Genomic DNA, 26,136 nt, shown 5'->3' on the forward strand with positions numbered 1-26,136 from the left:
GTGCGCAATTATTGCAAGAAGTTGTTTAAGCAACTTCACTTCTGAGAACTACGCGTGTAAAAGACACCATCAGCATTCTTCACATCATTCTGGTTCTGTGAAACGAATATAAAGAAACATAATAAAAAGGAGAAAGATGTAGACAAGATTTGCTTGAGAACAGATTAAGCGACACATCTGTACAAAATCGCAAATAGACGCAGGCCTGTATTAGAAAAACACACACACTGTTGTGTGTACCTTAAGAATTTTGAAAAAACTCTAATCCCTTATCAGATTAAACACCCTCTTCTTTAGAAAGACACGAATCACAAAAAAAAGATAAATAGATAATACCATACATGTCTCTACAGGTTGAATATCGATATTTATTTAATTCATGTGAGCTTGCATAGAAAACTCTTCATAATGAAAGAAGCGAGTATGTGCATATATCAAATTTACAAATTCGTGCTACACTTTGCACACAAGCGGAAGTCTGTGGACCATTTATTTTGCTTCTACATCAAAATATGTACAACATTCATATTCAGCATTCAGACAATTCTGTGCTCTAATCCTTTCTATTCAAAAGCAGGTTGAGTATTTTAAATGTGATCTATGTATTGTGGTGATGAAATATTAAATGATAGACCCACGAGCCACCCTAAATTGTGTTCTCATGCTGAAATGATTTACATTTTTTCTTCCTGTAACACTCCCACCCGATGTTTCCCAAATTAGAACGATAGTTCTGTACTTCTCTGTCTCGATTTGACCTGCGTATTACATTTACACAGCGATCAAGAATGATGGTTTATTCACATTTGTATTTATTGCAATAGACATTGTAATTACATTACAAATATTTGCTTTAAAATTTTAAAACACATTTTTAAATCTTGTTTTAAAAGTGCTTTGGGAAGCTTGGCAAGTTAAAAAAACATACGCAAATGCGTCAGTTTTACATTTTAAAATGTAGTAGGAATGGCTCGTTCTCAGATTTCCACTCTGTATTTTTGCATTAAGAACAGTGTGACCTCAAGTGGAATAAGAGTAAAAACAGAAAGTACTATTAGTGTCTTTTCTCAGTTCTACCCTTCCGCCATTTGCACTCTCAAAGCTGCTGCAAGTGGAAAATTCGCTATTACAAAATATATGCTCGCTACCGTGAAAAAAGGCAAAAGGGGAAGCAGAGGGTTTGTCACATCTGAGCAGCAGGACATAGTGCTTGAACAGTGACAAAAATAGATTGCAGTTTTACACAGAAGAACAAATGAAAAAAAATTGAGCAAGGATATTAAAATGGTAAAAATACAAAGACCAATACACAAAACAATACAACTGAAGGATATAAACAGGTATAGGCTATGTACAATTCCAATTATTCATGGTATGAACCAAAACTGAAAGAATATTTTGTTGATAAATCATTGACAGCTTCTTGTGAAGATAGCATTTATCGGCTTCCTGTTTTGGCCCAGCCAAAGATACCCAAAGAGTTAAATGAACTCCAGAGCTGAAAGAGCATTCTGAAACATTACTTTTTACAGAAAAGGAAGCTTGGTTACTTGATCTAACTAATCTCTCATTTTATTTTGGTTTGAGTGAGGTGTCAGTTCTCTTAATTTAGAGAAGTGTGCATGTTATTTTATGTTATACACAGCTGTTTGTAATTGACAGATGCTCAAGCAGTTAAACACGTTTTTTTAGATGGGAGATATAGAATGTATCTTTCTTTTCTTTTACGGCTTTTCTTGTGGACAGTTTCTCAGTCACACAGCTAACCCCACTCCCCAATGCAATATGAATCAAAAAGGTTAAGACCAAAAAGGTTTTTCTATGGCATTGTGAACTGAAGCACCTTCATTTTTGGTGTTTGTAAGACTGAGGAGATATTGTCAGAGATTTGGAGGCTGAACTTGAGCCATTGGACAACATGGCTGGCTGGAAAACTAGTAACTTGACCTTGGTATACTGCCTGCAAAAAAAAATATTATATATATATTACACGTAAATAAAACATATAGAAGCACACACACACACACACACAAAACATATAGAAGCACACACAGACCTTCATGTTTGCTCTAGTTCTGCATGGTTTCCTGAGGTTCCTCGGCTCAACCGCAATTTCTTCTCCTTTAGTGGCCTCTGGGAAAGAGCTATACCAGTGCAACAAATAACTTAAAAACTTTCATTTCAGAGCGGTTTACAAGGTAAAGGTGTGTTGAATAAATAGGGCTCTCTCACCATCAGTATCCTGCCCTGATCTTTTTCTGCTTGTTTCATGGTCGTTGTTCTCCTTCTCCTCCTGCTCTACCGGTTTGCTCCCAGGATCAGCAACCTTACCCATCTAGTATTTAAATAACACAACGAAACAGAAGTTACAACTGATCTCACAAAATCTGAGTTTAGTTATTTAAACCATACAGGATCTTTTACCTGTCCTCCAGATTTAAGTGACTCCATAAGCACAACTGGAAGGCAAAAACGACTTTTAGCGCATTGCCACAAAAAGTACAGCATAGCCGGATTACAACAGAGTAAAGAAGGCATGACTTTACCTTGTTGGAGACGAATGGTAACTGATGGGACTTTCCTGTTGTCTGAGTTCATGGATGTCTCAGCTGCGGGACAACTTTCCTCTTTCTGTACCTCCTCCTGTTCTTTACATTTGTCCTGTGTTGCTTCTTCCTGTGTAAAGTGAGACAAACTATGCTATTGAGAAAGATGAGACGAAGGATGCAAAGCATGCTTTTAAAACACAAGCGCAAAGCACACATGCACAGTTTGATAGTAAGATGGAAATAAACCTTTTAAAGTGTAAGGCTATTTACCTGTGTATTATGGTCTGATGTCTGTAGATCATTTTGAGGACTTTGTGGGTTTTGAGGCGATGATGAAAGTGGAGCAGGTGGTGAGTAAGAAGATGTGTCGCTTTGTGTTTTCTCTTCCTCTTTGCTTTTAGAGCGTCCTGACTCAGACAGGTCCAGCGGTGCTTCCTCCTTCTCCTCTCTGAGGTTCTCGCCAAAAATCCTTTCCGGCTGCGCCGTCGAAACCCTCCACTGGGGCAGCACTGTAACAGCTTCTCCTCCAGCAACTCTCTTTTCTCTACTGTCAACATGCTCTGAGAGGCCTCTGCGTGGAGACTGATCTGACCAAGACCGCAGGCTGCTGGGGCTCGGGCCATGCGAGCGAGACATGAGGCCGTTGATAGGAGGGATTGTTTTGGGGACATGCAGGATAGTCGAGCCTGAAATTTGGGTCTGGCTTGGGAGAAGTGCCATACCGCCAGTAACACCAGAGGCAGCTGATTTTACTGTTACCCAATCAATGGAATCTGAGAGTGGCCAGGGGAGGCGACCGGTCTGCATTGGAAGCGGCCGGAAAGGCACAGGGGCATGGATTTGTTGCCGGTTACTACGTTCCTTGGGGGCAGTAGATGAAAAAACGGAATTGTTCTTCAGGAGACCAAGAGCAGATGTAAGTGAATGAGATAACGGAGAAGGTCCCTGTTCCAACGACTCCACACTGGCAGCTCTATGAATATATGACGAGAAAATTTAGGTTGTGAGTGTCAAGTGGTACTATTTGGATTTATATTTATCAGGCTGTCTCACCTTCTTTCCGTTCCATACAAAATAGGCTTGTTGGACTCCTGACAGAGAAAACGCAAAAAATTTTAACAACCATGATATTGTAATAAACACAAAAAAACTAATTTAAAAGAAAATAAGCATGGCTTACGAATGAAAATGATCTGGCCCAGCTTTGCATAAGTTTGTGTTCAGACAATTTATCTGTTAAGATAAAAGCATCATTACAAATGGTTTCATATGTAAAATTAAATACAATTAATGAAATATTAAACTATATGTGACACAGTCTGTGAAAAACCCTTTTCTTGGGTCATTTTTTGGTGATCGACTGTCGTCTACATAAAATCATCCCACATAATGTATAAGGCCATGTCAACAATGTAAATCATAGTGAAATAAATGGTTTAAATCAAACTTATACATTTTTTAATTTACTGTAAAAAACAACTAGTAAGATTTACTTGATTATTTTGTGTAATTTATGTAAGGTTTTGCACACAGTTTTCGAAGTTTGCAAAAACTTGACCAAAAAAAATGTAATAAATATATTTTTTCACAAAAAATCTAAAGTAAATTTGACTTAAAAACCGAGAAGATTTTTTGTCACTGCATATTTTCCAACTTAAATCATTTGAAGCTCATAGTTATATTTAGATTTACAGATTTCTATTACTACTAATATTATTCCATGTATTTTCAGAAAAAAAGTTTTTTAATTTACCTAGACCATGGGTTGGACTGTTTTCGGTCTCAGGCTTGACAGAGGCTGCAGATACAGTGGTGTCCCCTGGTGGTGGCTGGCTAGACTTTAACCCTGAGGTAGGTAGACTCACTGCAGCCAATGCTGTGTCAGGTGACATCTTGACTTCTGGAGCGATGGTGTCCTCCGAAAGACCATTCTGTCGACTGTAGACATAAGAAATATGTGTTTATTCTCCGCCAGGATGAAAACACTTGATAAAAAAGAAACGTCTTCTACTTACTTTGTACAATCCCTCAGGCTCTTTACCTCTTCTTTCAGTTTGTCATTTTCTTTCCTTAGCGCATTCATCTCACTCACTACAGTAGTGAACAAACAGGACATTTAATTAATAGTCATATAACTGTGATAATTGACAACAGAGAAGTTAACATTGCACTGAGGTGACTGACTGGAACATGTCAAATATACGTAGGCCTATGCCTAGATATGTTAATAATATCAATATCTATTTTACGGTTTATTTATAGCTCACTCAGTATAGTGATATGCTGTAAACTCTGCAGTTGACAGTTTTCATACTCCTGCAGTCTTTTTTTAGCCACGTCCTGGGTGACTGTACACCTGTCACACAACCCGGCTCGCAACCTGACAATCAAAAGACACATCCAGTGTGGTCAAAGGTAGATGAGATTTAAGACACACACACACGCACGCACGCACAGGCGCACACACACACCTGTTTTCCAGCTGTTTGATGTTCTCAGTCAGCATCCGTTGCTGTTCTTTAAGCTGTTGGTTCCTGTTGTAAAGTTCCTCCATGCGCTTTGTATCACTACACACACATAATATTAATAACAGGTTTGCTAACAACGCAACTAAGCATAACAACAATTTGCTGTTATTATTATTATTTTGTTTACAGCAAAATCAGATCTTCAAACTTACATATTCTTTTTATTTGTGATTTCTACCAATTTTTCCTGCCATCCTTGAGAGAGAGAGAGACAGAGCGAGCTTTTTTTATTTAGGAGTTTCAGTAGCAAGCAAAATGTTTCAGTAACACTGATGGAATGCTCAATAAAAGTCCGAGCATCTCTAGCATGCATTCTCACACAGAACAATTTTGACCCTTCACTTTTGGAGAAAAAAACATGCTTAGTGACACATAACAACGGAAGTCAATAAGGAACTTCGGAAGGGTTCGAAAGCTGAATTTCGGTTGTATAGCATGTAGTAAATCCTCCTTACGAAAATGTGTTATTCAACATTGTACAAAATTATTTATTCGTCTGGTTGCCTTAAAATATTGAGTTGTTTCAACCTCATTCAGCTCAAATATTAACTCATTGAATTTGATACAATCTCATTGTCTCAACTGATATTGAATCAAGTTAAATTAAAGAAATTGCTCACCATCAAAATGAAAAATTACTCAACCAGTTTGATCTTCTTTCTACTCGGAACACAAAAGAAGACTTTTCGAAAATGTTGGTAACCAAAATCCATGAGTCCCCATTGTCTTCTATTGTATGGACTCAAAACCGATTCAAGTCAATGGGGACCCATGGTTTTTCGCTTTCGAACATTTTTCAAAATATCTTCTTTGGTGTTCTGCAGAAGAAAGTCATACAAGTTTGAAATGACAAGAGGGCGTAAATAATGACAGAATTTTCTTTTTGAAGGTTTACTTTCAAGGCAACCAGGTAACTTATTTTTTTAGTTGAACCAACCCTATTTTACAATGAAAACGTAAAGTCTAAATTGAAGGAACTGCTGTGCTAAGCTCATAAACTTCCGGTTAAGTGTTACCACACAAATCTTGTGGGTGGAGTTTACTCCGTTTCAAAATACATTGCGGATAGTTACAAGACATTCCCTTTCACAGATTTCCACTGTTGTGTAGATGCACATTACATTACAACTCTTGTGTAAGCGCTCAAAACAAAAACTGAATGACTTCTGACAGGCTTCTTACCTTCTAACTCGTGTTCATGGACGTCCCGCAGTTTCTGCAGAAGCTCAGAGAAGCTTTCCACAGGCATGCTGCTATTCTTCTACACCTGCCGCTTGATTTGTCTTCTTCCTAACCTAAGCACAGCGGGAGAGAGAGAATGAGAGAGATTGGAACAGAGAGGAAAACTGAAAAGACATAAGTGATACATGTTCAATTAATGTTATGGTACAGCAGCTTACATTCTGCTGTTGCCCATGTTAAACCTGCTGCAAATGAGCCTGAATTTCTGCACTCATATACAACAAAGCTATCAAAACCTTGGCTTGCCATACTGGTTCTGCAAGGTGAGCACCGCAGGCCTAACTTTATTTGTGTATTGCACGTGTTTGTGTGTGTGCGCATGAAAGACAGAGAGTATAAAATAAGAAGAGCCAACATGCGTTTGTGTGCTATCACTTAAAACAGGATCAGGAAGTTCATTTCAGACCTCTACAATGTGATCTCAATGGCAGGAAGCAATGGCAGGACAGAAAATCTTATACGGGTCAATTTCTGAATATGATTTAACAAATTTACTGACCGGTGTTTTAGAATCTTGCTTTTTCCTTGTACGTGAAGACCTGGAACTGCAAATAAGCCGCTACGTAGAAAACAAAATGAGCACTTAGTTTTTGGCAAGCCAACATGCTGATAAAGTTACTAGGAACAAACTGTTTCATGTACAACTGTTTAACTTTTAACATTCTTTTTTTTTATTCCAGGAAGAATGTTTACATGTCTTTAAGAGGTGATGAAGGAACATCTGGTTGTAACACTTCATTATAATTAACACATCAGATGTTTTAAGTTCAAGGCTGTCTGCAAGAAGAGATATAACGTGCTGCTGAGGGTGCGGTCTCCCCCCCCTCCCATGCAATCTTTTTTTGCATTTTTATCTGTGAGATTTTCATCTGCTGCTGAAATCTCTGTGCATGTCGGGATATGTTAGCTGACGTTGCAGCGACGAGAGCAAGAGGGAACCTGTCTGTCAGAACAGTAAAATCACACATCACCCACACTTGCTGGAAACCCGTTCGGTTGTGCTGACTTTGCATATGTACTTAACAATTATACGTTTCATTCATAAACATTGTTCATTAACGCACTTCATAGATTTAGGATGCAAGCATATGGATCTGATCTCTGACCTTGACATCTGGGGTCAGAGTTCAAACATTGTGTCCTCATAGGTTCATTGAGGTCTCATACTGCATGACTTCAGTAAGTGATAAAACACAATATTTGCAAACTGCTGGACAGACAGACATAGATTCTTAAGGCAGGCTTTGGGAATTAGTAATACACATGGGAAAGTATGCATCTGCTGTTGCGCAATTACTTTCAATGATTTTGTTAGGTTTCTGTTTAAGGCAGTTAATCCTTGTTTTGAATGCTTTATGAGAGCTGTATTTCGTGTTAAAATCTTGATTCAAGACTACAGGGTCTTACCATGGGCATGGACAAGGGACAGAGAGAGGGAGATAGAGAGAGGATGTTGCAAGTAAATATGCATCATTTCAGGATGCACCCTTATTTTAAAAATCCTAAAAGATTTTGAAAGTATACTTTAAAAAAAAGTTTTGCTTAGAAAATAGTTGGCACAGAAACATTTGCAATTAAGAAATTTACTTTCTGCATATTTCCATAATTAGGAAACAACACAACAGGGGAAACAATGCGCATTTAAAACTGCACAGATAACTGCTGTTACAGGCTATAGACTAAAAAGGTAGATCGGAGCATAAAATAATATGAAGAAACAAATAAGCCACCACACCCATGATCTGAAAAATCTTGAATGATGATTGATGTGGTATAATCTGCATATGAACAGAAGATCATGCGTTAAACAGTAATGACCGAAAGTCCAATACATCCCACCATACAACCCAATGTAAGAATAATGGGACAGCCACACGAGATCAACAACTCTGCTGATACGAACGTCAATTAACTCTCACAGTCCAAACTATTGCCTCACTCACCCCGTGCCACCTCGTGGACAGCGAACGCCCCCAGCCGAGAGATGTTAATCACACCACCTGCCAATCACTCTGTCTCTATATCAAAAAGCTTTCCTTCTGAGTCCCCAAAAGAGGCACATTGGATGGGAAAAGATTGGGAGCGAAAGAGTGTTTGTACGCCCTGTACTCCTCTCCTCCTCCTGGCCAAGCAACCCCTCCTTCTCTCTACGAGCAGAACAGGTTTGAGCGGTTTCTCCCTGTAACACACAAACACCAGTTCTCTCCTGGATAAACCGGTCTTGCTGAAATCCCACTGAACCTGCCCGGCCACAAAAAAAAATTCTCAGTAGGAAATAGAGAACCTTAGACACACAAAGCCGCTTTATTTGGCTTTGATTTGTTCTTTTAATCTAAAGGAAACAAATTTATCCACTTTATTGTATTGACATGGAAACACACAACCATGTGAATAACATTGTGAGGGGCCTTTTAGACATAACATTAGTAGTATTTTGTTCATGAACTCTATTAGGATGTTATATTTTGGCGTGCTTTTTGGAGTCAACACAATGTTGGACATTTTGTGATCTTTTGTTAATGTTTAATAGATTTGAAACCATCTTTTTAATATAATAAAATGAGCAATTGGCATATAGCCTTAAATATATTTTATTTTCTGGACTAAAGTAGTAATGACTCCTGCATGAATCAGACCCCCCCCAATTCCATCTGCCATCAAGTAACAGGTTGCGAAAACCTCATCATCATGTAAACACTGTTACACATATATGATAGGAAGGCCTCTGTATGATCAGACTGGGCAGAGCTCCGGCAAAAGCTTTTGTCAGAGCCATACAAAACAATGTAATAATCATAGAGACCGGGAATGTGCAGAGCAGATTATGATTATATCTGTCAGTCAACCAGGTTCCTGATTCTGCAGAACTAGACAGATCAGGTTAAACAACTGTGGACAGACAGAAAATGTTCAGACTGTCCTGAATTTTACTACAGTATTAGTCATTTACTGGCTATTGAATATTAACGTAGGTCTTTCAATGCATGTAAAGGTGCACTGCAACAAACCAAAAGCACTATATAAATAAAATTGAATCAGTTGAAATGAAATAAACACATATCATTTTGAAGATAATAATAAAGAAAATCAAAAAGTGTCTTTATGTAATAGATAAATGCCTAATGGACCATGTATGGCCTGATGGTCAAAAATAACACTTTTTAGAGCACAAATTATAACAGATCTGTGCAAACTGGTTTCTCTGGGTTCATGAAGCTAAGCACAAAATCCTGATTTGAAAGTTTAGTGATGTGGTTCACTTCTGCACCACTGGGGGCAGTAACTGAACGCTTTACCACTTGTTCTATGACAGTGGATTATGTATGCAATAAAACGAGTAAAGCCCAGGAAAAGAAAAGTACTACAAATTATGTTAAAAAAGAGTTACAACTATGAATTGACGTAATTAATTAATTTGATTAACTAATACAAAATATAGTGAATTATATATATATATATATATATATATATATATATATATATATATATATATATATTTATATATATATATATGTACTTTAAGCGGTCTACTATATAGCCTATAGCAGTTGTAGCATACAGGGTGTGTCATGAAGTTGTCTTGACTTGTTTGTTTTTTGCCTTTGTTTAAGTAGGAATGTACTATATGTGTTATTATCCTCTTAATAAGAGATTACCCAATCCAGTCCAGATGTTTCTACCTGCATCTGCTACAGGAATAAAAGTTTTACTTAGAAACTGTAGCGGTAGAGTATTGCATATTTTTTCATTAACTAACATCTCATCAAATTTACAGGCTTGTTAAAATCATGTCTTACATGTTTAAAATGTGGCGGGTGTAAATAGCACATACTGTTACTTTCATTTTTAAGATTAGAGAGTCAAGGTCAAATAATTTATTTATTTACAGAAATTTACAGTTTATTAAATTATACTCGAAAAATGTATGAGTCTGCATGACAGGGCAACAGCTGTTTGTTATTAATAATAAGTGTGTTTTGTGGTGCAACTTAATTTTGTGGGAACACAGGAGCACGCACACTTTTAGAAGACTGGGATTCCATTGGATCACTTAAGCATCACGATCAATGTCACGAAAGAGATAAGACTTCAAAGAATAAGACAGATTTACAAGACACAGAGAACCCTCCTTTACAAAATACTGCTGCATAAATGTTTCTATCATTTAAAAGATGTCTATCACTGTAGTAACAAGCCTGGCCCCATAAAACTGTAACTCACATGAAGGACAGTGGGCTCACCTGTGCTTTTCTCTAAAATAGCATGTTACTTTGGTTATAAAATGGAGTTTGCAAATCATTCAAAATGTGTAGTTTATTCACTGCACAACTTGTGAAACGTGGAGGGCTGTGATCCTTCAAATGTTTTTTTTTGCCATCTGAGCTAAGAATACCAAAATGCAAAATACACATGCACAAAACAGCCAAACGCTCACTTTGTAGTAGGCAATATGCTCTGCAGTTTTAAAGTCAGTCAATAGAGGGCACTATAGATTTTAACTCCATAGTAGTCCACCTGTCAGGAGTCAGGCTTCCTTCCTCACATTCCGGTCAAATCTTTGTTGTGTTTAGTTTACCAGGCCCACACACATGTATTCATCATAGGCAGCCATAAATTATTTCACACAAAACTACTTTTGATAAGCTCTACATGTGTCCTCAACCCTGATGCTGCTGGGATGAAAACCAGGGTCCTTTCTGTTGAACAGGATCGCCAGAGGTTTGTTCAACTGTTATGGTGGGCTTGAATTTCGTAGTGGAACAAAGTAGTTCCCCATTTCCTTTAAAAACCGCAGGGTTTCAAAGACATTCTGATGTTGTGTCTGATTAATCTACACACTTGTGCTGTCGAACTGTTTTTAAAATGCAATATCGCTCTCGCAGTATTCTTCCGCTATGGATTAAAAGAATGATCATTCGTCTGTAGTGCTGCCAGAAAACATGATGGAGCATTTGGTCAGTGGAGGACCTGATACTGTCCAAGCCCACCCAAAGATTCCAGTTACAGTGACATCAAATGAGAAAGAGAGAGAGAGATACAGAACCAGTGTCTGGAAACAGAAAGTTTTGGTTTCCATTCCCCCAAAGAATACTGTAATCTCAACACCGAGATTCAAGTCTAATGATGGAAAACGACCACAGCATAAATAGATATATTTCATTATGTGTTTATTTCAAATGTAAGCCCATATTCTAAATCATAAGAGAGTATGTTTGGACATGCCATAGATTTAAAATCTTTTAATCTGTCACACGCTTTGGCACAAGTCAGGTCATGTGACCTCACTGTTCCAGACAGTCTCTGTTTGCCCTTCAGTCTAAGTGGCAAAAGCTTTTCTTAAGTGTTAAGCGTGGGTGGCTGTATGAATGCGTGTATGTGTGATAAATGTTTACCCAGCTTGCAATGTATTGGTACCCTAACCTAACCTCTCTTAAGAGCCTAACACATTCAAGTGGCCACATTAATAAGTTACACCCCGTAGACAAACACTGACATGGTGCAAGGTGTGAAGAAACAGTATGGAGTCCATAATGAAAGACATGTTAGATGGGCACCTGTGTGCACGTGCACACATACACATTTGTTCCGGCTCAGGGGTGGTGGTGGGAAGCTGGCGGGTCTCTATTTAACGGAACAGGAAGTTCTGTGGCACAGAGAGGAAGTCGACTCAAACAGAGCACACAAACCCCCCTCTTGATTCCTGTGTCCCACGCTGTGTGTCTGCCTTACACACGCCAGACGTATCTGTCCACCTCCGCCCAACAGACCTCCAGACACGTCGTCTTTCTGTAAGCACATGTATCTCAAAGACTATCTTACAGAACGTGAAGGCATTCAAATGTTTGCATGCTTATCTGAAAAGATACTATACTCTAAATTCTTTTTTCGACTTCTCTTAGGGCAAATGTTATGTTTTACAAAAGAAGGAAATTATGACAACATGAAGTAAATAAGGACATTTTTGAGTGAGCTACATTACATTTGATGGCCATGGTTTGATTCTTTTAATGTGTTTATATATAGAAATGACATGAAAAGAATCTGAAAGAGAAATCAGAAATCAAAAAGATCTCTTTATCTCAATTATTTCCCAGACATCAAAAAGATTCAATGGAAAGTGAAGGGAAACGCTACAGAAAGTGAATAATATTTGAAGATCTCAATCCCAACTCAAATGTTTATCATCAAATTGACCAAAATCCAGATTGTTTTAACCACTGTATATTCAATTAAACACTTTACTCTTCATGAATTTTAAAAATTGTGCCATTTGTTTCTGTTTTATGTTTCAGCAGTTTTAGGCGAAATCTCTGAGAATAATTTGATACTTGAATGAAACACAAACTGAGCTATGCAGACGAAACATTTGAGCGAAAACATTTTGCACAGCTTTTTGCTATACATCTTGCTAAAGATCTATTTACTAAATGCTGCTTTTTTCATTAAAAAAACATAATGAACATGATCCGTTAGACATCAAAACAAAAACAACATAAAAGTGGTACATGTAGCTTATGAAATATATTCTACTTGTTCTACTGTAGTTTTGAGTGAACTTTAGACATTATTGTGGAAAAAGGGCTTTGCATTTTACACAATCTGTTTTTACTGAAACATATTGCCATTTAAATGAGTATAGAAATGCATAAAAATAAATAAAAAAGACAAAGATAAAAGAGCTGTAGAAACATAGCGATTTCCATTTTGGACATAATTAATAATTCAACAGGTAATGTGAAAATTGCTCAGGTCTCAGTTAGGAATGGTAAGAGAGGTCCAGAGCTCCATCCAAATTCATTAATAACTGACTGCACATATACATCCTCATCTGGACTAATAGGGATGACGAGAGACGGTCTGATGAGCAGAGAAAGCGAGATGGAGACAGAGAGAGAGAGAGAGACAGAGGGAGAGAGGGAGAGAGGGAGAGAGAGAGAGACAGAGACAGAGAGGGAGAGAGGGAGAGAGGGAGGGGGAGGGAACGAGATCTCAGATCGGCATCCATCATAGGATATTTTCAGCACTCCTGTAGGAGCAGTAGATGGAGTGGTTAGGGAAGGCTGAACAGAGGGCAGCGTGTGACCTTTGACCCCGGAACCTCTTCAATATCAACTTTATTAGCTTGCAGCAAAATGTGTGTGCGTGTATGCTTACAGGTTTGGCCTGACTTGTGAGGAGCACATTTTCGACAATGTCAAAAATGAGATATCCTTACTAATATAGCTTTAAGAGTTGTCTGTGTGTGTGTGTGTGTGTGTGTGTGTGTGTGAAGCGTTTCGCTGAGGCATGTCTGGGTTCCTCCTGCATATGAACTCCAGAAACTGGGTGATTTACTCAGGCTAAAATCCCCCATCTGTGTACTTACACAATGAGGATTTATACATATGTCTATGAATATGATTCATCTCTCTCTCTTTCTGTCTCTCAGTCACACACACACAAATACGCACGATCCTGGGCACATCGTGAGACTAATGATGGGAAATCAACAAACATAACACACAAGCATCAGTGAAAGCACATGAGATTTGATTAGTGCCCAAGAATGTGGACGTCCATATCTCACTCAGCTCACCCTCGTTTGGCCCCATTGGCTGTCACCACAGCCATTCATCCTCAGCCCAGCCAATAAACGGCGGTGCCAGTACAGCCCTCAGCCAATCACAGCCCAGGATGCATTGACAGTGAGAGAGATGCTCATGTGTGTTTATGGTCTCCTGCCTGTATGACAAAACACAGAACCCTTGAGAGAAAAATAAAGCAATTAGCCAATTACACCGCACAGACCTATTAGAAACCAAACATCACAGTGTTTTCCTAGCCTTTATATACAGAGATAAGACGCGAGCTGACAGAGAGACTGTATCACGACGTAACCAATGAGGGAAAAGTGATAGTTATGAGAAGAGCAGATTAGACTTGTTTGTAAGGAGTCTCTCTTTATTTGAGAGAAGATGAATGAATTGAACTCTCAGTAACTCTTGGACTCTTGGGACGGAGATGTGAAAAATTAAGTGAAAACTGGCTCTGGAGAATTGCTGTATCTGGATTATTAATCTAAAACCAATATAGAACACTGTTTATCTTGAGACAGACTGATCACTTACATCACTTCACAGAATGCCATTGAAATGCTTAAAGTAATACAACATATCTGTGATTTTGTTATAGAATGAAATCTGATGATTCATGTTGATCCTTGTTGGGCCTTGTGCGCTAAACTGGAAACAAGGAAACCTGAGCTTTAATACAAAGGCAATAACATGGTCAACGTCATGTGCTTATTGGCTTACTGGCAACATTTGAACTATTTAGCTTTTATTTAGATGTTATAATGCTAAAATTTTCTGTTTAGTTTCACGTTAAAATTTGATTTGGATAAACTCTCATATGTTTGGACTGCCCTTTACCTGTAAACTACATTTGTTTGGTAATTTGCATATTTTCCTGTAGTTTGCATGTACAGTATCCATTGCTTCAGACTGTAGAAGTTGTTGTGATTGGGATAACGAGTGACTTCAGTGTCTCCATCACGCATCAAATATATTTAAATCCATGATTAAAAAATGATCATATTTTCAACCTCAGAAAGTACAGATAGATATTTTATATAACTTATGAATTCGAGTTATATTAATGCAATATTGACCTCCGGTTTTTAAAGGAAATGGGGAACTGCTTTGTTACGTTAAAGTGGTTTCCGTGATGATACTGGTGGAATATCAGATTCGAAATCAGAAAGAATGAATTCATTCTCTATGGAAGCTGCATACAGTATACAGTTTTGATATGTTCTGAAAAAGATACTAGTTACAGTTTTAATAGCAATTTGATCCAAAATAATTATTGCTTTTTCATGTCTTCGGACTGATTTAACCAGAATGATTATATGTGACCCTGGACAACAAAACCAGTCTCATGGGTCAATTATTCGAAATTTTGATTTTTACATCAACTGAAAGCAGAATAGTTAAGCTTTTTATTTTTGTCTTTTACAAAAAATGTTCCCTTGCTACTGGTTTTGTGATCCAGGGTCACATATATGAGTATATAGAGTCAAAATTTAACAATGTTGTTTTTTTACCTATAAATAAATACATGGAGAAAACTTGGAATCTGTTGGTCTCGGAGGCAAAATCAGGAAATTTGAATTGGTTAAACAAACCAAAATAACCAATTAAATAAAAAGTGACCTTTTCTTACAGTTATCTCCCTTTGTCACACCCAGGCACACACACACAGGCTCTCTCTCTCTCACACACACACACACACACAACAATAAATACATAATTAAATAAATAAATATACTTTTACTTACCCCTACAAATGACATGACATGAAACTACAAAACAACTGGTGTTATTTAAACTATACAGAACCACATGACAAAAATCACATGACAAGTGGACAAAAAGAATCACCTCAAAACATGAATTTAAAACGGTCTTTTGATGTAGATGTCCAATCTTGCAAGGCTGAACCGTTCATGGCTCAGCCTCAGATAGCATGAAGATGATTCTATCATTATATGTTGTAAAAATTAGGCATTACGATCACATCTATCCCAAAGATACTAATTTTGATGAATGTAAAATAAAAATGGACTACGTCTCTGCTTTTGCACACTACACTTATACACTCAAACAATATAACCAATCCTCTCACTACACTTTGTCGCACAGTCCCTATTCATTTATGACCCTTAAATAATGCTCTTGAGGCGTTTATACAGAGCTCTCTCAGCACTTCCACAGGACCCTCAAAGACCTCTCACAACCAGTAACCATTGCTATAAATCTCACACACAATGAGCTCTTAAGCACAGGGGTGGTCCTCTCTCTTTTCTCTGTCTTCTCATACACTCACTTGTGTGACCGTCTCAAAAGTTAACTCACTCCAACAGGGCTGTGTGCTTTTTCATTATAAATAAACTGATAAACAGGATGAAAATTAAAAGAACATATGGTATTTTATGAAACGTTTAAATAAAATGCCACGTTGTGCATTTGTATGTTTTATATTATTATGTAATGAATAGAATCCAAAATTAAAACCAAAATTTCAGTCCATTTGCTGAAGCTGTAGAATTGTTAATTTTTAAAAAACGGTATAATTTACATGTTATTGTTTTAAATACAATTTCTAATAAAAATTTAATTAGATAAATCCTTTTGTATTATTAACATAAAATAATGTTATTTTCATATTTCCATTTAACTAATTAAATTCATTTATTGTGATATAGCATATCTTCAATTCCTTCCAATTTCAATTTAGGAAATTCCTCTTCCTGTCACTCCAATTCCCTTCAGCATCCTGGGGCACTGCCAATTCAAATTCCAATTGATGAAACAAAAGGAATCCAGATTTAAAATTCTGAATTTTACCCAACCCTGCACTAACTAAAGCACCATCCCTCAAAACCCCTACCTCATCCGTCCCAGGGTCTCCCTTGGCCCTCCAATGGTATCCACGAGCCTCTGTCCAGGTTCCTGCACCAGAGGAGGAGTCGTGGTGAATTGTGAGTTGTCCTCTTCTAAAACTGGCCATCCCAGAGAGCCTGATGTCCACTAAAGCCGTTTCAAAACTAATAAACAATTGTCAAGCGAGAGGTAAAGCAGAGAGCTGTACGGCCATTCTAAAAGCACATCAAAGGCTCTGCGCTAAGAGCCATCTAGACGAGAGATGTGGACGACCTCTGCAGTGCGCACACGCACATACACAAATCACAAATGCACCTCACAAATATCACACGCATACGTAGCAGACACATGGATGAAGGTATTTCAAAATTACGGACGGATGGTGACATATAAATGGAGCCGGAGTCACTTCGATGGAGGGAATGACAAATATGGTTCGGATGATTCTGGTCACTGTAAACAGATAGCCGGAGGTGAAAAATCTGACTTGTGGACTGGAATGAAGAGATGAGAAATTTGGAAAAGAGGATACGACAGAGCAGGATGAGATAGGGATGCAACGGGATAGGACGGTACAAGACAGGATAAGATATGATAGAATACTTAAAACTATTAGTATCAGTTTTTATTGATGTAAAAGCATCTTTTCAAGGATGGCATCAAGTCATTGCTGACACAAATATGTTTACACACACCCCATCCTGCCCACTTATTCTGGCCCGATCCGGGTGCTGGTCAGCGGAGGAGCCAGGCTGGCTGAGCCCTAGAAAGAGGGAGCCAGATCTTATGTGTGTGTGTGTAGGGGGAGGAGATAAGTAAACTTCACAGCCCATGACATAAATCACATCAAGACATGACAGTAGGACACTGAGCAGGACCACTGATAAAACCAGCAGGAGGGAGGGTGAGATGGAGAGAGAATGGAGAGAAAGTAAGAGAGAAGACACAAGGGTCATGGTAATGGGCAAGGAGGGGCAGTGCAGTACAGAGAATGGAAAAATAAATATAAAGAAACTGAATGTGTTTGTGTTAGTGTGTGTGTGTGTGTGATGTAGAGAGAAAGAGGGAGTAAGGAAAGGATGGGAGTGTGTTTTTAGATTCCCAGTCCTCCCGAAGGTGTAGATTATCCAAAGTGCACCAGCTAATTTCCAGGTTCATGAATCCATTCCCCTGATTCAAACAGATGTCCACCTAAATCTTCACTGGCTGAGAGAGACGATACCCCCCCTTAATCCCCCCTCCCCCCGCCCATGTGTTATGATTCATATTGATCCAAGAAAACTTTTAAACAATCTTTCCTTTTTTTCTCCCATTTTTGCCACCTTGTAACAGCAGGTGATGCATCTTTTGATATACATGCTAACAAGTGTCTGTCATTAGTATTCGCACAAATCACAGACTGTGTATGGTTAACCAAGCCACAGTGGATGACAATTTGACAATGTGACTGGATGTTTGTCGTACTTATTAGCTGTTGGCTGAATCACACATGACCGTACATGAAGGAAGTCTGCATAAACTATCTGACATCTTTGCTCCACAACCTAACCTCTGTGTTTATTCTATATGGCTATTCTGGAGAAAAACTAAACGTCTAACCGTGTACAGTGAGTGTATGTGTATGGCAAAAGCACATCAATGGCAACACATCTTTGTGTAGTTTGACATCTGTGGTTTAGTTTATGTGCTCCTATTTGTGTAAAAAGTGGGCCATAATTTTAATATGTGTGAAAGTAAGGGATAAACGGAAAGACTGTGGTTGATGTGTTTTCAGGGCCGATCTTTACTCGTTTGAAACTAGTTAAGTGAGCCTGTGATGGGATGACCTGCAAAAACCTCTTGTGATGCGTATGGGGATTGTATGATACATTGTTTCTGAAAGGTTGCATTGCCCATGTACAGTATTAAACGTGGTATTACAATGGTGCATTTTGAAAAATCACAGCATTACAATGGCACTATACAGCTGCGGAAAAATTAAGAGAGCATTCCAAATTGTCATTTAATCTAGATTTCTAAAGGTATAGTGGTCATTTCAGTCCAGCGTCTGTTGAATTTCAACAAAAACAAACCTCAGGAGTAACAAAGTCATCCAACAGCAATGTGAAAGACTGACAGCATGACAAGACAAGACACATGCAAACTGTGATAAAAATCGAGGTCATCCCTCAAATTTTTTTTATACAGAATGTATATACTGTACGCATATATATATATATATATATATATATATATATATATATATATATATATATATATGCGTATATATATATCCTATTTTCATATATGTACAAATGTTGTATTGCTTAAAAGTGAGCATGAACTTGTTTTGTTTGCTGTATTTGAGGCTTGAAAAAAACAAAGCATCTTTTATGTGGCTTTGACCTGTTTCGACCTCCAATTTTCATTTTATACAAATAAATGCGAAAAGAAGCAATATGTAAATATGAAATTTGGTAGAAAAATTGTTAGTTCACAGAATGGAAAAATATTATCATTGTCTCTAAACACTGGTCTATAAATAGTAAATTCAGAAAAAATGAAAATGGTCATTTAAATTAATTTAATTTAATTACATTTCATTATTTTATTTTCAAGGTTCATGAACTTTACTGGCTGAGAGAGACGATACCCCCCTTAACCCCTCACCATGTTTTATGATTCGTATTGATCCAAGAAAACTTTCAAACAAACTTTACTCTTTTCTCCCATTTTTGCAGCTTTGTAACTGAGACAGTTTGTGGTACTTATTAGCTGTTGGCTGAATCACACATGACCGTACATGAAGGAAGTCTGCATAAACTATCTGACATCTTTGCTCCACAACCTAACCTCTGTGTTTATTCTATATGGCTATTCTGGAGAAAAACTAAACGTCTAACCGTGTACAGTGAGCGCTCAATGATCTTGTATACATCGTACATTCCAAATAAATTTCAACTTATGCGTAGACCCACCTTTATTTTACTACCTGGCATAAAATGAAACCTCGACAATGCTTTCCAACATGACAAAGTGTTTCATTACTATTTGACCGGATGCCAACACAGTTTTACATGCAATCACCCACTTAACCTTGCTACATGTAACGCGCCCAGAAGCCTTATACATAAAGGACCAAAGTCATTTCTCAAGTGACTAATGCTACACACCCTCCAAAAAAAAAGAACACAGACGCTACGTTCACACAAACACAGGTACACAGTCTCTCCTCTCGCTTATCAGTTGCAGGACATTGCTTGTTTTGTGAGTAGGAAAAACTGAGCAGTGCACATTAAAGAAAATAGGACCGAGTGTGTGCGAGCCAGTTTTCCTGGCCAGACTTTTAGTCTTGTTGTTGGAGATAGCAGCTGGAGCAAGTCTCCACTGTTTTCCTCCCACTGCTCTGTACTACTTATGTTTTTATACTACCTGACAGCATAATACTGCTGCACGTTATACAAAGTCCCTGTCACACACACACACACACACACACACACACACACACACACACACACAAAGAAGCATCAAATATTGTTCACTGTAAATGAGTCATCCCTGCTTTGCATTTTAACTTTTTGCTAAGTCAGTAACCTTAAAAGCCGAAGTTACCCATTGTATAGTAATATTTGGGCTTTATTTCATCATTTACTTGCACTCATAATATTTTGAAGAATGTTGGTAACAGGACAACATGGTACCACTTTGATTTTATTGACCATATGGACACAAAACCACTGAGACATTTCTCAAAATATCTTCTTTTGTGTTCCAAAGAGGAAATAGTCACAAAAAGGTTTGGAAGGACATGAGGGTGAATAATGAACTTTCCCTTTAATATCTTTTAAAGTTTAATATTACCAAATGAACGTATGGAAGTGCCTTGCGTGATTTTATCAAACAGGACAAAATGTTAGAGAAAAACACAACATTAAGACATTTTTAAACAGATGTAATGCATAGATTCACAAAATAAAAGGTGTTTTAGAACTTTGAATAGATAATGAATTAAAACACATTTTGTTTGAAATATTGTTCATAGCCACCCCTTAACCCCATCCTTGAAATAAAATAATGTTTTTATGTTGCAATAAATGACTAAAATGATTTATCAAACTTTTTTTTCCATACGTCATCCCCTATAAAAAATAAATATATGACAGAAGAGAAACACAGACGACTATGAGGTAATAATAATAATAATAATAATGAATCACTAAACTCAAAGAGGTAAAATTCTGAAAATGTTCATGTAAACACATTGACTACATTCACATGACAGAGACGAACAAACCGACCCACAAAAGTCTAATCCAAATGGAAACAGGCGGAAGCAAAAGAGAGAAAACTGAGAAGGAATTAACACTGAGTAGGAGGAGTGTGTGAATGCGTAATTTGGCCGTAGTGGAGCCCGGTCCGTGAAGTCTGCATGCTGTCAGTGTGAGTGGCCTTATCTTCCCCAAACATTTACTTAACCCTTTGTCTTACAGGGCCCAGCACAATGAGACACAGCTAGAGGAATCCCAGCGGGACTTCAGATGGACAGGCCTGTCACTGATACACACAGTCAAACTGACTGCAGCCTAATCTCCACACATTCAAATCACATTACAGCAATAACTCCCGCTCACCAGCCTCACGCTGTCTTAACCCAACTTTCCCAACTCTCATCCTCTCTCCTCTCATTTCATCTCCTTTCATCTCATCTCATCTTCTTACTCGGGAACAGTAAAGGGCACATGGTACCGCCTTATCCAATCTATACTAGCATCTGAAATATTTTCCACACAATAGTCTTTGAACGGGCTCTTTGTAGCGCTATGCAGTATTCGTTTATGTGTTCTGAGGTAACGGAGAGGAGAAGGTAACAGTGAAGTGTGCTGTAAATACCTCTCTGTTATCTGAGCGTGTGTTAAACTCCTGTTTCAGAAGAATGCTGCTGTCGGCCTTTGTCTCTGTGTCCACATCATCAGGCCAGGAGGCCATCAGAGAGGAGTTTATCAAACCCCTTACAGTGAGACATTTTTTAGGCAGTGAAACATTTCTCTCCTTGCGTGTGTCAAACGGAGTCACGACCCTGACAGAGGCATGCCAATTGAACAACGCAAAATTTGATTTAATATGATTTTAATTCAAAGCACATTTAATGTGCCGTCGATGTAAAATGGCTTGCAAAAAGAAAGAGTAAAAGCATCAAGTTGTGCCACCAATTTTCAAACATCCCAGGAGGACTTAAAGGGACAATTCACCTAAAAATGAAAATTCTGTCATCTTTTACTTATACTCTCGTCCCTTCAAACCTGTATGATGACGTTCTTGTTTTCTGCAGAAAACCAAAAAGAAGATATTTTAAAGAATGGTGGCAACCGAAAATGAGACCAGAGAGTAATCAATGTCTGTGAATGATGATTTGCAGAATTCAGAGAACTGCTGGAGCTTGAATGTGTAAGAAAGAGAGTGATATAGTGTCTGTGTGTTAGGGGTAAGGAGGGGGGCATAGTGTGACAGAGAGAGAGAGAATGTTGTATTAAAGTACTTCCAGCTCTCTTGACTCCCCCACGTAATCAAACAAATCACGATTAAAAATATTTCAAGGTCTTGAGCCACTTCTATAAATCTAGAAGGCTCTCTTGAAAATTCAGTCAGCAGACATACACACGCGCACACACACTCTAAGACCGCTTCTTTTGGATTTCACCCACCAGAACGTATGTCTTTCTCTCTCCCTCTCTGGCTCTCTACGTCCGCCTTATTCTTACAGTAAAATAAATAGACTGCATCTATCTGCAAAGTGCAGCGAAGGGTCTTCAACCAGGGTTATCCAAAGTGCATGTTCAGAAGCAAAGAGAAAAAGAGAGAGAGAACAACACAACGGGATGAGAGATTAACTGAACGTAGGAACATGAGAAACAGACAGACAAAAAGAAAAAGTAATAGATAGACAGACAGGAAAATGAGGAAATCCTGCAAGGAGACGATGGAGTGGGGAGAGGGGGGAGATAATGAAAGAGAAGAAAAGGCAAAAGAAAGAGAGAAAAGAATTCCACATGTGCAGCAGGCCCTTGTCTTTACGACGGCTATGATTATAATTTAGTGCTGCTGTTTCGGGGCTGACATCATCAGTGCACCACCAATCAGATGGCACAGAGTCTATAAATTAATGAGTGGGCTAGAGTTCAGCTGACCGGGGCAGGGTCAAAGTTCATTCCACTCTCGAAAAAGTTTTTAATGGAATGTGACCACGGAAAAATCAGCCTTGGCTGAAACAAAACGTCCATATGTTTCACAGTTACCAAAATATTGTGTAGAAGGGATAATGCATTTTTGTAGTCTTGAAGTCAGTGGGGTTTTTTGTTAGGACTGAAATAAGGTTTGTGGTTAAGAAAAGCTCTATGTATTTTTATGCAATATTCTATGACATAAGACATACCAATAATGCCCCACTTCTGATTTTGAAAAGCTTTTACGTGTCGCTAACAAGCTGCTAACAGACGTTGTCAAGGACATTAAACATCATCCATCAAAACAAAATCTCAAAGATAATGCACCATGGGTAAAAATCTCAAAAGAGCATGGATGGAGATTCAAACACGGGGTAGTTACTTATCGGGGAACATGTTTTTAATAAAGTTTTAAAGAGCTGTCGAAAGCTGGTTGGGGTGATGTTAATGTCAGAGTCATATAAACGTATAAGCACATTTTCTAAATGGAAGGATTTTTCAGGAGTAGTTCACCTTAAGAATAAAAATTCTGTCATCATTTACACCCCCTCTTGTAATTTCAAACCTGTATGACTTTCTTTCTTCTGCAGAACACAAATAAGATGTTGGTAACAGAACAGCCCAGCCCCCCGTTTTCTTCTTTTGTAGCCAATGCAAGTAAATGGGGGCTGTTAACAACATTCTTCAAAATATCTTCTTCTGTGTTCTGCATAAGAAAGAAAGTCATACATGTTTGGGATGACAAGAGGGGGTGTAAACGATGATAGAATTTTAATTTTGAAGGTTCACTACTCCTTTAAAGAATCATCCTCTGTTAGAATCTGAAGAAACGTTTTCGCAACTTTTTGTGAAACAGAAAGATTCTTCAGATGTTAAAAGTTCTTTATGGAACCCTTTAGACAAAAATAGTTCTTCAATGGAATCAATGTGAAAAAAACGTTTAAGCACTGTTATTTGTAAGAGTGTCTCCTCAGTCATTTATTGCCCTAATAATTGTAATCTACAAATGGATTATTGCTGTAAAATAAAAACAGGAATGCAATAGCTGTAGATTAGTCATAAGTGCACACCCGAGGTGAAGTTAAAAGAAAATCATCTATTTTTAGGGCAACATTTAAAACCAAACTAAAATTGTTTCGGTGAAATGTTATGATTGAAAGGTGAGCTTCATTTTTAAATTACATTCACATTCATTCTTGCTCAACCATATATAGCCGCAAACCATGTATTTCTAAGTGTGTGTGTACGCATGTGTTCGATACCAAAGGCGTTGTGATTATCGACATGAATTGATTGACAGGCCGAAGGCGCAGTGTATGTAACTAGCTGTGCTGACTGCCGCTCCTAGCAGGAGGTCGACATAAAGAATAACACACAGCTCAGCAGTGTCTCTCACCCTGCCTGAACCGCAGGGCGCTCTGGAGACGAGAGGGTGAGAGAAAGAGCCGCCCTGGTTCCATCACTCCACACTTCACCCAGAATGAGAGACAGAGAGAAAGAGAGGGAGACAGACAGATAGAGTGGCATGGGGGACAATGGGGTCATGCTAGAAGGTCACAGGGTGGCATAGGGTCTCAGCTTACATCAATTAAGTTAATTAACACATACAAATCCAAATGATTGGAGAGTGGAAAGAAACATGACTACACTTTAAATTCACAGACTTTAAGTTAAGCAGTGACATGGTAAATCAAGACTTGCAAAAACATAATCATTCAACTTACCCGTGTAGAAGCCAAACACATTGGCTGCTAGATGAAAAAGTAAACTGTTTTTCGTCCATAATATCCGTTCCCACTGTTCCTCGTCCTCAGCGTCAATCTATCACTCCGGGCTCATGTCCTCTCCTCCCCATCCCTTCACGCCTCTCCCTGATTCTGTCCATCTCTCCAGAGCGGGCGGCTTGCTGGGGGCTGGGAAAACCTGGACTTGACCCCTGAGTTCTGGGCTCCACCGAGTCTCCTCACCAAGCCTCCCTGATGACAGATGAATAGACAAACACACACACACACACACAATTCTGCAGCTTTGAAGATGTGCATAAATGTGCATTTTTTTATGTTTCTCTTATTGTCTTGCTATAGGAGATTCCGTTTGTCTACTTTGGCGTGTGCGGCAGAAGCTCAGCCAATACGTTTTTAGGGTTCATAGTTGAAGTGGAGGTGATGCTATGCATATGAAGATCTGTCAAAACACCCAACCACATATATAATCAAATATTTAATGAAAAGATGTCCATTGCAGTAAATTATACAATAAAGACTCTTTAACAGTTATGAACATTACCCATGGTTTTACTATAGTAACTATATTTTGTTTTATTTGAGGTAAACCATAACCAGAAATACTATCCGTTACTTCCACACTAAACATAATATAAAACATTAATCAATATGGCAAAAAGCCATTGTAGTTACACTTTTACTATAATAAAACTGTGGTTATTTTTCTTAATGGTAATTATCTCTCTCCCATGCGCCCTGCTCTGTTATTTCCCACGACAATTTTCCGTGCCAGTACACAATAAACAGGACTTACATGACACTTTATATATATATATATATTACATATTATACCGGCGATATTCAATGCGAAATTGTTTAACGGGGTATTTATTCAGCGTGGTCGTAAAATGCATTCAGAGAGATGGAGGGAACTGCACTGATTCTAGACATAGATCGAGATTTCCCCTTTTTACAAAACACCTACCCTAAAACTATTTATTTTCCTTTCCGGCTCTTTTTCCACAGCAAGGAAACAATCTTGCTCCCGGCCACGGAAGCCATCGCTCTCAAACGTCTCCGTTTCGTCGTTTACAATGCTATTTTCCTTCTCATTTTGACATTTTCTCCGTCGGTCTGGTTATTTGTTGCCGTTTCTTTTTTAGAGAACGTAGAGAATGAATAATTCAGAGAATGAATCTAAGTATAGTAATGGCTACCTCTAATAATACCCATGCGGGTCCCATAACAGGAAAAACGCACACACAAACACGCATGCACAATTGTCTCCGAATCAAGACAAGGTCGTCGAAGTTAGTGAAACATTTACTCGTGCTTGTGGACATAAATGCTAAATGGTCAGAGCATTGCAGAACAAGCTGATATGAATGGAAAAATTAACACAGTGTCCTTCACAATAAACTGTATGGAAATCGGCTTAGGGAATATCTGGTTTAGTGTAGAAATGCATC

At 38.2% G+C, this 26,136-nt stretch overlaps 1 protein-coding gene across 3 annotated transcripts; it reads right to left on the minus strand.

The window, feature by feature from the left end:
- Nucleotides 1-349: 349 nt before the first annotated feature.
- rbbp8l (retinoblastoma binding protein 8-like) lies at nucleotides 350-24,816 on the minus strand. Of its 3 annotated transcripts, none has more exons than XM_079479068.1 (16): nucleotides 24,668-24,816; nucleotides 6,819-6,878; nucleotides 6,260-6,372; nucleotides 5,230-5,272; nucleotides 5,021-5,116; nucleotides 4,817-4,929; nucleotides 4,565-4,640; nucleotides 4,303-4,487; nucleotides 3,730-3,782; nucleotides 3,603-3,640; nucleotides 2,820-3,522; nucleotides 2,547-2,676; nucleotides 2,425-2,459; nucleotides 2,233-2,335; nucleotides 2,057-2,144; nucleotides 350-1,960 (listed from the first exon to the last, which is right to left on the minus strand). In XM_079479068.1, exons 3-15 carry the CDS (start codon nucleotides 6,324-6,326, stop codon nucleotides 2,059-2,061), a joined length of 1,728 nt encoding a protein of 575 aa, XP_079335194.1. In that variant the 5' UTR covers nucleotides 6,327-6,372; nucleotides 6,819-6,878; nucleotides 24,668-24,816; the 3' UTR covers nucleotides 350-1,960; nucleotides 2,057-2,058. The 3 variants fall into 3 exon arrangements, with proteins under 3 accessions (XP_079335194.1, XP_079335193.1, XP_079335192.1); XM_079479067.1 differs by lacking the exon at nucleotides 24,668-24,816 and adding an exon at nucleotides 8,263-8,467; XM_079479066.1 differs by lacking the exons at nucleotides 6,819-6,878; nucleotides 24,668-24,816 and adding an exon at nucleotides 8,263-8,467.
- Nucleotides 24,817-26,136: the final 1,320 nt, after the last annotated feature.

The sequence above is a fragment of the Barbatula barbatula genome, assembly GCF_947034865.1.
Source record: "Barbatula barbatula genome assembly, chromosome: 17".
Lineage (NCBI taxonomy): Eukaryota > Metazoa > Chordata > Actinopteri > Cypriniformes > Nemacheilidae > Barbatula > Barbatula barbatula.

Coding starts and splice junctions, on each gene's coding strand:
- rbbp8l (XM_079479068.1), bottom strand. CDS start 6,326: ATGCCTGTGGAAAGCTTCTCTGAGCTTCTGCAGAAACTGCGGGACGTC. Junction 4,641..4,816: donor ACAGCATATCACTATACTGA/GTGAGCTATAAA, acceptor TCACTACTGTAG/TGAGTGAGATGAATGCGCTA. Junction 3,641..3,729: donor GGGCCAGATCATTTTCATTC/GTAAGCCATGCT, acceptor TTTCTCTGTCAG/GAGTCCAACAAGCCTATTTT.